This window comes from Scyliorhinus canicula, chromosome 10, assembly GCF_902713615.1.
Source record: "Scyliorhinus canicula chromosome 10, sScyCan1.1, whole genome shotgun sequence".
NCBI classification, from domain to species: Eukaryota; Metazoa; Chordata; class Chondrichthyes; order Carcharhiniformes; family Scyliorhinidae; genus Scyliorhinus; species Scyliorhinus canicula.
This window is the reverse complement of record NC_052155.1, coordinates 98,672,251-98,685,565: the sequence shown is the minus strand read 5'-3', so window position 1 is coordinate 98,685,565 and position 13,315 is coordinate 98,672,251. Positions and strand designations below refer to the sequence as shown.

Below are 13,315 nucleotides of genomic sequence, written 5' to 3'. Positions count from 1 at the left end.
TCAGTCTCATTATGATTCCTGTAATCCTGCATTATAATTCATTGCAGCTTGCATATGGATCGTAAAATGGCTTAAGTGTTTAGTTGATTGTGAATACAGCAAGATGCACATGGGAGATAACCTGCCCCATGCAAAGCAGATGTGTAGCCTTTACCCCTTTTTAATAAGTGTAAAGTACGTCATACCATAAATATATAATTTCCAAAAATACAAATATAAAACAAAAAGTCCTAGTGCATGCACAGTTTGAACACGGCTTCAAATTGCAATCATGTCTTTGCTGCAGGTTTAAAGTATTACATTGCAACACCTTTTGAATCTCACTGCAACCTTTAAAAGTGATAATATTACAGTGGTGAGCATAATTATTAAGAGCCGTATATATTTCTAGGGTTTGAATACCAAGCAATTGATGTGAAGTATTATGAACTAAAGCCATCATTGCACATTGTCTGCAGTGTACTGTCACTCCATTAAGCTACAATAAGAGTAAAAAAAAGTCACAATGTTGTAAATTTGTTTTAAAACGTTTGCTTTAAAACTAAAGCAACATCGGCATCATAAATGAAAAAGCTAAATTCAAGAAGGATGACAAATGGACTGGAAACTATTTATTAGTATAACAGATTCTTCTTTACAGATCTGATAACAGCTTTAACATATTTACAAACTCTTACAGAATTTATATAATACAAAAAGAATTCTGGTTCCCCCATCAGCTTAGGCAAGTCTTTTAATGAAATGAAGTGCAGCGCTGGAGTATATTAAAAAGCAACAATGAACAATTTAATGAGATCACCCGCTGTACTTTTCACTTCTCGGCACCACATTACAGCAGACAGTTAGACTGGCAGTTGAAGCAGATTTGGAAGACATGGATTGTCAGAGCTGTACCGTGCTGATGCATTAAACTGGACAGCTTCCAGAGAAACATTATAGACAACTCACTGCTATTAGAGGATATATGGGACTATTAAAGGTTACATGGGCTGTACCAAGCGTTGCAAGACCAAGGTGAGCTACAAATGACTGCCGTCGCAATGCTGCAGACAGATGATTTTCTTTTGCCCTGATTACATTTATTTACGAATGAAGTTTCTGCCTCAGTAAAGACCATTTGTTCTCATATATAATTGTTTGAAATGTACAATAAAATGTGGACATAGTACCCCGTGCTCTTGTTGATCAATACATATGTATATAGGCATATATCATAATACAGTTGAAACGTCCATGTCTTCATGTGTTCTGAAGTATAGGCCAGTTTTGAGCTCAAGTCGATAAGCATGCAATGAGAGAACATACAGCTAGCAAGACAGTGGGATTGAGATCTGCAAGAAATATCCCAGTAGACTTCACAACTCTTCACAACTAAAAGATTCACAGACAAAAATAAAAATGCAAAAAATAAATTGACTCAACCAGAATTTCTGTCCCTTTCTTAAACATGTGATATTTTCTGGGATTCCTTAGCTTGTTTGCAACTGTATAACCATTTAATCACTCTAGCATTCCTTTCCACTGCTGAAATACCATATGGCACACGATCATTGGTTTCCTCATCATCTGTCAGGTCATCATTGCTCCGTCGTGACTGCTCACAATCTGAACTAATCATGCTTGCACTGCGAAAGTTCAGGGAAATTATGTCCGAATTTGCCCTTGTGAAATTTTCCATTCCGATGTTTTCAAGTTCTTCAGGATCTAGTCCACAGTAGTTAAAGAACCGCTCCACATCTGCATTGGCACGAGCATATCGATCACTGAGATCAGATTTGGAGCGGTGTAGCGATGGTCGCCTGCTTGGGTTGGTGGACAAGTCTGGGGTGGTTTGTGTCGGTGACTTGGGTACATTACAAGTTGAAATATTAGGTTTGGGTAGAACAGGAGGAGCAGAACTGCTGCTGGGTATTGGTTTTAGAGGTTTCCCTTCAACAACCCGCCTCACATCTGCTGAACTGTGAGAAATATGCAGAGCTGAATCACTGACTTGGTCTTCAAACAATCGTTTGGTTACGTTCAGGTTGCCTCCCTGCAGACTACTATGGCCTTGATTACTGTACACCTGAATAGATTCTGCAAACGTGCGCCTGTTGATTTCTGTGGAGGCAGGTCTGTGCTGGGGCCAGTTCCGTGCGCTGTGTTTGTGTACTGATCCTGAGGTGGAACTTTCTGAGCTATTAATTATGTTCTTCAAAATTTCTAGATTTAAGTTTTCTCTTTTTGCAGTGCTGTCTGCCTTATGATTGTTGGATAGCTTTTGTGACGGGGTACCTGCTGCCCTCCTGACTGCTGGGCAGACTGGCGGCTTTGCCAGCACAGCTGGTTTCACCGGCTCCTGCTTGGCATTGATCACTTCTTGACTCTTTACATATTTTGCTTTGTCAGCTTCAAGCCGCTCCACCGCACTGAGTCTTTTAGGGTTAGGCTCTGCCTGCCTTCGAAAATAGTCTGGCCCTTTATTCAGTATGCGAAGGGGAACAGCTGACGTAAAGGTAGTTGCCGAACCAACAGGTTTGACCATGCTATCTGCTTGTAGCATTTCTGTAGGCATGCTCGATGGCCTGTCCCCAGCAGCCGTCTTGGAATCTGTGTTGAGTAACTCCAAATACACTGTGTTGAATCATGTATTTCAAGCAGACTGAAGAGGGGGAGAGTCTTATGCTGCAAATATCATCAGCAGGGCCTCATCTCATAGCTCATTAAATACCACTATGTTCTCTTTAAAATCAGCCTTTGTACAAAGGGTCACGAGACACAAGGTTGTATCTGCTGTGCTGATTTTTTTTAAGGTGACTAAGAGATGTGGGAGACTTGTCTGTTCGTTTATGCGCAACTCCAAGCAGTGATCTGAAACACAGAATAACCAACTATATGTTAGTATTACTGGGTGATATCACACAGCTAGTCTACAGCAACAAAACATAAAAAGTGCAGAGTTTGCAGTAGCTGGCTAGTACGGAATGCAGCAAATAATCTAGAGACATGCAAATGAAAAATTGCATTAATAATGGTGTGCTATCCTAAATCAAGTGTGTCAACTATGACTTGTAACATAACCTCTCAGAAACCAGCTAAAGTAGAACCAAAATTTTATACCAGGTGCCATTCTCCCAAAAATGACCTGCACTGCTCGCTGCGGCACAGTGCAGTCATTGAAAGCCAGAGACTCTGCTCCCGGAATCTACCTGGCTCTCAACACACCGTGAGATTCAACACAATCTTGCGAGACGTTGTGATGTGAATCCATCCACAATGGGCGTGATCACATTTTAGAAAATCTGCATATTAGAGTGAGGCAGCAAGCCTTACTCTAATGTGCAGATTCCCGAGGTCCCTGCGGCTTTGGGATTTCACCCCTTTGCGTCAGAGACCTCGGGCAAGCACCGTTTGGTATTGGTCCCACACCGAGACAAACATCAATTGCTGCTGGAAGGTCATCAACTCGGTGAAAGACGCTCTTTGGTCTGCCTGAAACTTGGTGATCTTCCAGTGCAAAGAATTGTCCTCGACCGAGTGTTGCAGACTGGCACATTCCAAGGTCCAGGACTACGTGCTGAGGGACGCACTCAAGCTTGGGGCAGCTGCCGCCAAAGCGCAATGGGGAAAGACCACTGTGTAAGGTCTCACCAGCAAATGTACACCGAGGGGTGGGTAACAGTGTAAAACCCCTCAGTCCAGGTCTTCAACACTCCAATGTATAAAAGAAACACGACAATGTAAATATTTAAGAAAGAGCTGTAACATAAAGACAGATATGTGTGTAATGTCATCCCAATTGAATGGAAGAAAGACAAGTGAATGTGTAACTTTGATGAAAATGTATAGTCACAACAATTTAAAATGTTCTGTAATGTTTATTAGAGTTTTTTATGAATAAAGTATATTTTTAGAAAAAAACCCAAAAAAACTGGTCCCACATACCGGGACCAGACAGACGGCACTCATGGGGGTCTCCCAGGGATTAGAGGACACCAGCTGCATGCCCTTTGGACAGGGTGGTGCCCGGGCACTGCTGGTGACACCTGAGTACCTTGGCAGTGCCAGCCTGGAAACGCTACATAGGTGCTAGACTGGCACTGCCAAGGTGCCCAGATGGCACTGCCAGATGGCATGGGCACTGCCAAGGTGCCAGGTTAGACTGCCAGGATTCCAAGCTGGCATTATCTGTGCACACATGATCGGGCCGGGGTTGACTGCTGTGGGTGTTTGGGGGTTGACTGCTGTGGGTGTTTGGGGGTTGCAGGCAGGACGTCATTTAATATAGTGTCCCGATCTCTTGCTAGACGGGGGGGATGTTCCGACAAACAGAGATCCCCACTGTAAAAAATGGGGCTGTGTGTGGCCTCGGCCACGCGTTCTCCGTTCAACACTTACAGGTCTATAGCCACCTCATTAATGATATGATCGCCATATCCAATGGCCTCCGGGGATCAAACCGGCCCAGCAGCAAGAGGTCCTGCGAGAGACGATTAGTGCTGGTCCGCACAAACAAGGACCATGCGGAACAGCACTTGGAGAATCTCCTTGGCCGTTGATGGCTCTTGGGTGGTCAGAGCCTGGGCAAGGTGGCACTGTGGTCCCTCCCCTGACACCTGGGCACTGCCCAGTTGGCACCTTGCCACTGCCAAAGTGTGAGGGTGGCACTGTCAGGGTGTAAAGATGGCAGTGCATCACTATCTGGGTGTCATGGTGGCACTGCCATGGGTCAGGGCCTGCGGCGAACAATGCGCGTGGAAGGTGGGATGAGCGGGGTATGGAGGGTGACGGGTGAAGTGTAATGCCCATGTGTATATGTGTGTGTGTTGGGGGGGTGCCATGGATGGTGGGTTTCAGGGACCCACAAGCTCCCTTTCAAAATGGCAGCCCGATCTTGGAGGAGCAGGTCTGGTCAACAAGCTCAGCTCTCCAGTAATGAAAATAATGCGCTCGCCTAGCGAGGAACTCGCAAGAGCCTGAAAAATGACTAAGACCATAAGACATAGGAGTGGAAGTAAGGCCATTCGGCCCATCGAGTCCACTCCACCATTCAATCATGGTTGATTTCAACTCCATTTACCCGCTCTCTCCCCATAGCCCTTAATTCCTCGTGAAATCAAGAATTTATCAATTTCTGTCTTAAAGACACTCAATGTCCCGGCCTCCACCGCCCTCTGTGGCAATGAATTCCACAGACCTACCACTCTCTGGCTGAAGAAATTTCTCCTCATCTCTGTTCTAAAGTGACTCCCTTTTATTCTAAGGCTGTGCCCCCGCGTCCTAGTCTCCCCTGCTAATGGAAACAACTTCCCTACGTCCATCCTATCCAAGCCATCCATTATCTTGTACGTTTCTATTAGATCTCCCCTCAACCTCCTAAACTCCAATGAATATAATCCCACGATCCTCAGACGTTCATCGTATGTTAGGCCTACCATTCCTGGGATCATCCGTGTGAATCTCCGCTGGACCCGCTCCAGTGCCAGTATGTCCTTCCTGAGGTATGGGGCCCAAAATTGCTCACAGTATTCTAAATGGGGCCTAACTAGTGCTTTATAAAGCCTCAGAAGTACATCCTGCTTTTATATTCCAAGCCTCTTGAGATAAATGACAACATTACATTTGCTTTCTTAATTACGGACTCAACCTGCAAGTTTACCTTTAGAGAATCCTGGACTAGGACTCCCAAGTCCCTTTGCACTTTAGCATTATGAATTTTGTCACCGTTTAGAAAATAGTCCATGCCTCTATTCTTTTTTCCAAAGTGCAAGACCTCGCACTTGCCCACGTTGAATTTCATCACTTCTTGGACCATTCTCCTAAACTGTCTAAATCTTTCTGCAGCCTCCCCACCTCCTCAATACTACCTGCCCCTCCACCTATCTTTGTATCATCGGCAAACTTGGCCAGAATGCCCCCAGTCCCGTCATCTAGATCGTTAATATATAAAGAGAACAGCTGTGGCCCCAACACTGAACCCTGCGGGACACCACTTGTCACCGGTTGCCATTCCGAAAAAGAACCTTTTATCCCAACTCTCTGCCTTCTGTCTGACAGCCAATCGTCAATCCATGTTAGTACCTTGCCTCGAATACCATGGGCCCTTATTTTACTCAGCAGTCTCCCGTGAGGCACCTTGTCAAAGGCCTTTTGGAAGTCAAGATAGATAACATCCATTGGCTCTCCTTGGTCTAACCTATTTGTTATCTCTTCAAAGAACTCTAACAGGTTTGTCAGGCACGACCTCCCCTTACTAAATCCATGCTGACTTGTCCTAATCCGACCCTGCACTTCCAAGAATTTAGAAATCTCATCCTTAACGATGGATTCTAGAATTTTGCCAACAACCGAGGTTAGGCTAATTGGCCTATAATTTTCCATCTTTTTTCTTGTTCCCTTCTTGAACAGGGGGGTTACAACAGCGATTTTCCAATCCTCTGGGACTTTCCCTGATTCCAGTGACTTTTGAAAGATCATAACTAACGCCTCCACTATTTCTTCAGCTATCTCCTTTAGAACTCTAGGATGTAGCCCATCTGGGCCCGGAGATTTATCAATTTTCAGACCTTTTAGTTTCTCTAGCACCTTCTCCTTTGTGATGGCAACCATATTCAACTCTGCCCCCTGACTTTCCTGAATTTTTGGGATATTACTCATGTCTTCTACTGTGAAGACTGACGCAAAGTACTTAAGTTCCTCAGCTATTTCCTTGTCTCCCATCACTAGATTACCAGCGTCATTTTGGAGCGGCCCAATGTCTACTTTTGCCTCCCGTTTGTTTTTAATGTATTTAAATAAACTTTTACTATCATTCCTAATGTTACTGGCTAGCCTACCTTCATATTTGATCCTCTCCTTCCTTATTTCTCTCTTTGTTATCCTCTGTTTGTTTTTGTAGCCTTCCCAATCTTCTGAATTCCCACTACTCTTTGCCACATTATAGGCTCTCTCTTTTGCCTTGATGCATTCCCTGACTTCCTTTGTCAGCCATGGCTGCCTAATCCTCCCTCTGATAACCTTTCTTTTCTTTGGGATGAACCTCTGCACTGTGTCCTCAATTACTCCCAGAAACTCCTGCCATTGCTGTTCTACTGTCTTTCCCACTAGGCTCTGCTTCCAGTCGATTTTCGTCAGTTCCTCCCTCATGCGCCTGTAATTACCTTTATTTAACTGTAAAACCTTTACATCTGATTCTACCTTCTTTCTTTCAAATTGCAGACTGAATTCTACCATATTATGATCACTGCTTCCTAAGTGTTCCCTTACTTTAAGGTCTTTTATCAATTCTGGCTCATTACATAACACTAAGTCCAGAATAGCCTGTTCCCTCGTGGGCTCCATCACAAGCTGTTCCAAAAAGCCATCCTGTAAACATTCAATGAATTCCCTTTCTTTGGGTCCACTGGCAACATTATTTACCCAGTCCACCTGCATATTGAAGTCCCCCATGATCACTGTGACCTTGCCTTTCTGACATGCCCTTTCTATTTCGTGGTGCATTTTGTGCCCCTGGTCCTGACCACTGTCAGGAGGCCTGTACATAACTCCCATTATGGTTTTTTTGCCTTTGTGGTTCCTCAACTCTACCCACACAGACTCCACATCGTCTGACCCTATGTCGTTTAGTGCTATTGATTTAATATCATTTCTAATTAACAAGGCAACCCCGCCCCCTCTACCCACCTCTCTGTCTTTTCGATAGGTTGTAAATCCCTGGATGTTTAACTGCCAGTCCTGAACCCCCTGCAACCACGTCTCTGTGATGCCTACCACATCATACCTGCCAGTCACAATCTGGGCCACAAGCTCATCTACCTTGTTCCGTACACTGCGGGCATTTAAATATAGCACCTTTAATTCCCTATTGACTGTCCCTTTTTGTTTTCTTAGTGTGGTGGACCTTCTAAGTGCCATTTGATAGTGGTCAGGAGCTCGCCAACGCAGTCATCGAGGAGCTCATGGGAAATCTTGCTCGCTACGGCACTTAGAACTTGTCCCATTCAGTCGTTTCCATGGTTATTTGCATTCAAAACTTTTATGGGGAAAAATGTTGAAGTTGGTGGACATTTGATATTTTCAGCAGTAAACAAGCTGCTACCTGGATGTATCCTGTGGACTCCAAAGTGGCATATCAAGTAAGGACTCAGAAGAGATTAGCAACTTCCTGTTATTTTGAATATCCAAGTTAAAAATAAATTCTTCTTATCTGCGCGGTATGTTTGAGCTCGCCTCTTACCTTAACCTGACATTCACTGGAATTTGTTCTGTTGGCCAATGTTAAAATTACTGCTACTCTGTTTTTCATGGGTCACTGCACATTTACTTTATAGACATGTGTAGAAATCAAAAAGACCAAATGGGTGAATTAGAGGTATCAACAAAAATGGAAATACTGGCAGTACATGGGTCAACAGCTATCCTTCACAGAGACAGTCTATGCTTACATTGTGACAACATTGCTAACCTGCGGTAATGTACGCTGTTCTGTTCAGCTGCTTTCCTGTCACCTGAGGGAAGGTGGTGCTCACTTGATGCAAAATGCTATTTCTCAAAAGGTGCTTGGTTCAAATATTTTTCTTGGGGAGATTTTCCAAAAACTAATTTTTGCAATACAACACAATGTGCACTAACACTGTAGAAATGTTATTTGCATATGCACATTAGTCGTACACAAGCACAGCAGTCCAATCAGGCTGGCTTTTAATGAAATAACAACCAATCGTGTACCAACTATTTGAAGCCCTCAGGGAGACATTATACTTAAGAAATTGGTCATATGAAATTGTACTTGAGAGTCTAAGTGATAGCAATGAGTGATATGCAGCAGGGACTAAAGTTCAGATGGCACATCAAATACTAGCATTTGAATGCTGTAGGTGGGTTCAGACAGGCATGGTAATGATCGTCAGAGCTATTTTTGTAGCTGCTCAAGAGTTTCTGTTGAAGGTACATATACCTCAAGTGTTTCAGAGTGCGAATGTAGTTTCCCTTCACAAAATTAGAGATCTTATCGAGTCCAAAGACTGTGACGAATCGAGTAGTCACCACATGCATATCCGATGTTCCGGACGGTTACAAATAAGAAGAAACTGAAAGGCGAGATCCCACTTTGAAAATAAACATATGTAATCTCATATTTCTAATATCAGGAGCCAACTAGGAGTGGACAATAAATGCTAGCCTAGCTAGCAATGCCCACGCCGCAAATGAATTAAAAACAATAAGCTGTGCATTCTATCATGTAGAGTGTTCCAACGCTCAGAAGAAGTGATTACACAGTTTATTCATTCTGCAGTCTGTAGCTCTCAAAAAGCTGGAGCCTTTCCCTTTGCTGCCCGCGAGGGTGGTGAGGGACAGGGTGCTTTCGGGGGTCTGGGTCGGGAATGGGAAGGTATCTGATATCTACAAGGTAATGCAGGAGGCGGAGGAGGCGTCAGTAGAGGAGCTAAAGGCTAAGTGGGAGGGGGAGCTGGGGGAGCAGATCGAGGATGGGACATGGGCGGATGCCCTGGAGAGGTTTAACTCTTCCTCCTCATGTGCGCGGCTTAGCCTCATCCAATTCAACGTGCTGCACCGGGCCCATATGTCCGGGACTAGGATGAGTAGGTTCTTTGGGGTCAAAGACAGGTGTGTCAGGTGTTCAGGGAGTCCAGCGAACCATGCCCATATGTTCTGGGCATGACCGGCACTGGAGGAGTTCTGGAAGGGGGTGGCGAGGACGGTGTCGAGGGTGGTAGGATCCAGGGTCAAGCCAGGCTGGGGACTCGCGATTTTTGGGGTTGCGGTGGAGCCGGGAGTGCAGGAGGCGAGAGAGGCCGGTGTTTTGGCCTTTGCGTCCCTAGTAGCCCGGCGGAGGATCTTGCTACAGTGGAAGGATGCGAGACCCCCAAGTGTGGAGACCTGGATCAATGACATGGCGGGTTTTATTAAGCTGGAGAAGGTCAAATTCGCCCTGAGAGGATCGGTATAAGGGTTCTTTAGGCGGTGGCAGTCTTTTCTCGACTTTCTGGCTCAGCGATAGGGCACTGGGTCAGCAGCAGCAGCAACCGGGGGGGGGGGGGGGGGGGGGGGGGGAAAGGCGGGGGGGGGGGGGGGGGGGGGTGTTGACTATGTTTATTTAATTTAATTTATTTTCACATTCTCTCATTGTTTACCGGGTTTGGGGGCTCGATATATGCGTTGCTACGGTCTTGGGGGTGTTATGCTTATTATGTTGTTTTATTGTTGTTTGTTACTGTTTGTTGTTATATATTTTGTAAAAAATTTCAATAAAAATTATTTTTTTTTAAAAAGCTGGAGCCTATAGGAGTTCATGGCCAAATCTTAAATTTAATCCATAATTTTTCCTATCCAAGCTCCACTGATGGGAAACATACTTGGTGTGCTTTTGATCTTTGTTTTGCCCTTTGTAATTTGACTAGTGGCAGCTTGTACTTAAATTACAATGTCCATTCTCAGTCAAATTACTTTTTTCTCCACATAGCATGAGTAAAGCCACTGGGTTTCAGAATGCAATGCTATACAACCAAATGCATTTAGTCACCTTAAAACATCTAAGTGAACTTTGTCATGTATGGTTATATTCAGAGCTGTTTTCAATTGTTCATTTTTTGAGTTATCAGCTTTTGAAACTAATGGTCAACTGTTCAAAGTTTGCGAGGTCAGCATGCATGAGAATATTGGTAGAATTGAACCATGCCAAGTACAAGTTGTTGGGCATGTGGATGAAAATCCACAAGTTATGTCCAGTAAGAAAAAGGGTTCAAAAAGGGTCCACACACAGATTTCCTTCTCCCTAATGCAGGAGTACCAAGTAATCATCCGGTCTTTACTGTCACTTCAGTTGGGATGTGCTGTCAGTGTTCGCTGTCAATAGCCCATGAAACTGACATCAACATCAGGATTTTGGGCTTGTGCATATTAGCATGGAGATTCTGAAGCTGAGGTTTGCTACTCAGGGATTTGCCACATGCTGTGTGGACCCCCCCCCCCCCCCGCCCCCCCACTCGCCACAAGGCACCACACACTGAAATAATGTCATTGTAACAACTTGAACAAATGCATTAATTCTGCTCCAATTTTTTTTTTTTTTTTTTTTTTTAAATTTAGATTAGCCAATTATTTTTTCCAATTAAGGGGCAATTTAGCGTGGCCAATCCACCTACTCTGCACATTTTTGGGTTGTGGGGGCGAAACCCACGCAGACACGGAGAGAACGTGCAAACTCCACACGGACAGTGACCCAGAGCCGGGATCGAACCTGGGACCTCAGCGCCATGAGGCGGTTGTGCTAACCACTAGGCCACCGTGCTGAAGAATTCTGCTCCAATTTTGAGACGGTTTAATAATATCAAAATACATAGGCAGTGATCTCATTCACTGTAATACGGAGCAGCCGTCCTTTTAAAGAATCTATTTTCTCTCTAAAGGTGTTCACTCTTCGCTGTTGTTCATCTACTTATACTACAATTCTAGGCAGAGTATTGGCAAGCTGTTCCACACCCCTCAGTCATTTCAGCAAAGTCTGATCTCATTGTCATCAAACACCCACACACAGATTTCCTTCTCCCTAATGCAGGAGTACCAAGTAATCATACGGTCTTCACTGTCACTTCAGTTGGGATGTGCTGTCAGTGTTCGCCGTCAATAGCCCATGAAACTGTCTTCAACATCAGGATTTTGGGCTTGTGCAGATTAGCATGGAGATTCTGAAGCTGAGGTTTGCTACTCAGGGATTTGCCACATGCTGTGTGGAACCCCCCCCCCTCCCCACAATGTGGTAATGCCGGCGTTGGACTGGGGTGAGCACAGTAAGAAGTCTTACAACACCAGGTTAAAGTCCAACAGGTTTGTTTCAAACACGAGCTTTCGGAGCACTGCTCCTTCCTCAGCCTGAGGAAGGAGCTGCGCTCCGAAAGCTCGTGTTTGAAACAAACCTGTTGGACTTTTAGCTGGTGCTGTAAGACTTCTTACTGTGCACTCCCCACAAGGCACCACACACTGAAATTGTGTCATTGTAACACACATAACAGCAAAGGATCAAAGATAAATTTATAGAAGTCTACATCTGAGCCACCATCAAGAGTACTGGGTGCAGTTTTGGCACCGTATTACAGACAAGAGCCCAAGGTTTCTGGCTATTCAGGCCAGTGGGATCTTCTGGTGACACCAATGGCAATCTCCCTGCCATGGGTACCCTGGCAGTGGAGGGTGCAAACAATGGGAAACCCCATTTACAGCTGTGAAACCACAATATCCCACCACTGGTCAATGGTGGGTTGCCTCTGCAAAATATGCTGCCGGGTCCGGGGGGGGGGGGGGAGAAATCCCGCCTATGGCATTAAAACCTTCATTACTGCACGATGCTGCATGACAGATATTTACCCAGAATGATGCTGGGGAGAAAAAAATTGCAGTTATGTCAAAGGCTGGAAATACTGGAAAAATTTCCATACAGCACAGAGATTTAAAGAGGCTTTTAAACTTAAATGCTTGGTCAAAGTGACGAGGGAAAGACAATTTCTTTTGCAGGAGAAGTCAGTAATGTGAGGTCACTCAGCTTTCAAAAAACATTCCAACATCATCTTTAAACATAGTGTAACATTCCAAGGTGCTTCACAAAAGCATTAACTAACAGATTTACCATGAGCCACGAATGAGAAAACAGCATTCATGACCAAAAGCTTGATCAAAGAGATAGGTTTTTAAGATCATCTCAAAAAGAGGGAGTGGAAGAGAGGTATGGAGGTTTAGGGAGGGAATTCTAGAGCGGAGGATTGAGAAGCTGAAGGCAACAGACGGCAATGGCGGAACTATGTAAATCAGGGATCACAAGAAAACAGAATTGGAGGAGTGCAGATATTTTGGAGTGTTATGGGCTTGGAGGGGATTATAGAAATAGGGAGGGGCAAGGCCAATAGAAAATTTGAGAATAAGGATGAGAATTTTAAAATTGAGGACTGGGAGCCAAGTTAATGAGCTGTTGAGTTACAGAGCGTTACATATTTTGGGGTAAAAATCTGATTATTCTGCCAAGCAGAGAAAGTTATGGCTTTGAGAGGATGGGCAGCTCTCACAGTGAATGGCCCAAGCATAATGGGCAAAGAGTATTTTTGCTTGTGTATAGGCAGCTTTGTAATTGCCTATGATTGACTCTATTTCAAGAATTGAGCTTCAAGATTATTACGGCCAAAATCACACTCGAGAGTAAACAGTCACCCCAATCCTTTAGAATGAATCATCAAACGATAGTCATATTTTGTCAAGCAGAAACAGGTGTAATGTGTGTAAATGTCCTTTCTACTAAATATGCTCTTCATTTCTTGGTTTAGAACAG

General features: G+C 44.3%; 1 protein-coding gene across 8 annotated transcripts in view; it reads right to left on the bottom strand.

The window, feature by feature from the left end:
- Window positions 1-589: 589 nt before the first annotated feature.
- Window positions 590-13,315, bottom strand: part of fam110b (family with sequence similarity 110 member B) — a 189,985-nt gene continuing 177,259 nt past the window's right edge. For 4 of the 8 annotated variants that reach the window (XM_038809405.1, XM_038809409.1, XM_038809404.1 and 1 more), the window contains one exon: window positions 590-2,850. In XM_038809405.1, coding sequence (XP_038665333.1) covers window positions 1,442-2,554 — 1,113 coding nt within the window. In that variant the 5' untranslated portion in view covers window positions 2,555-2,850 and the 3' untranslated portion in view covers window positions 590-1,441. The remainder of the gene's footprint in view (window positions 2,851-13,315) is intronic. The other 4 variants (XM_038809407.1, XM_038809408.1, XM_038809403.1 and 1 more) reach the window with 1 other exon arrangement.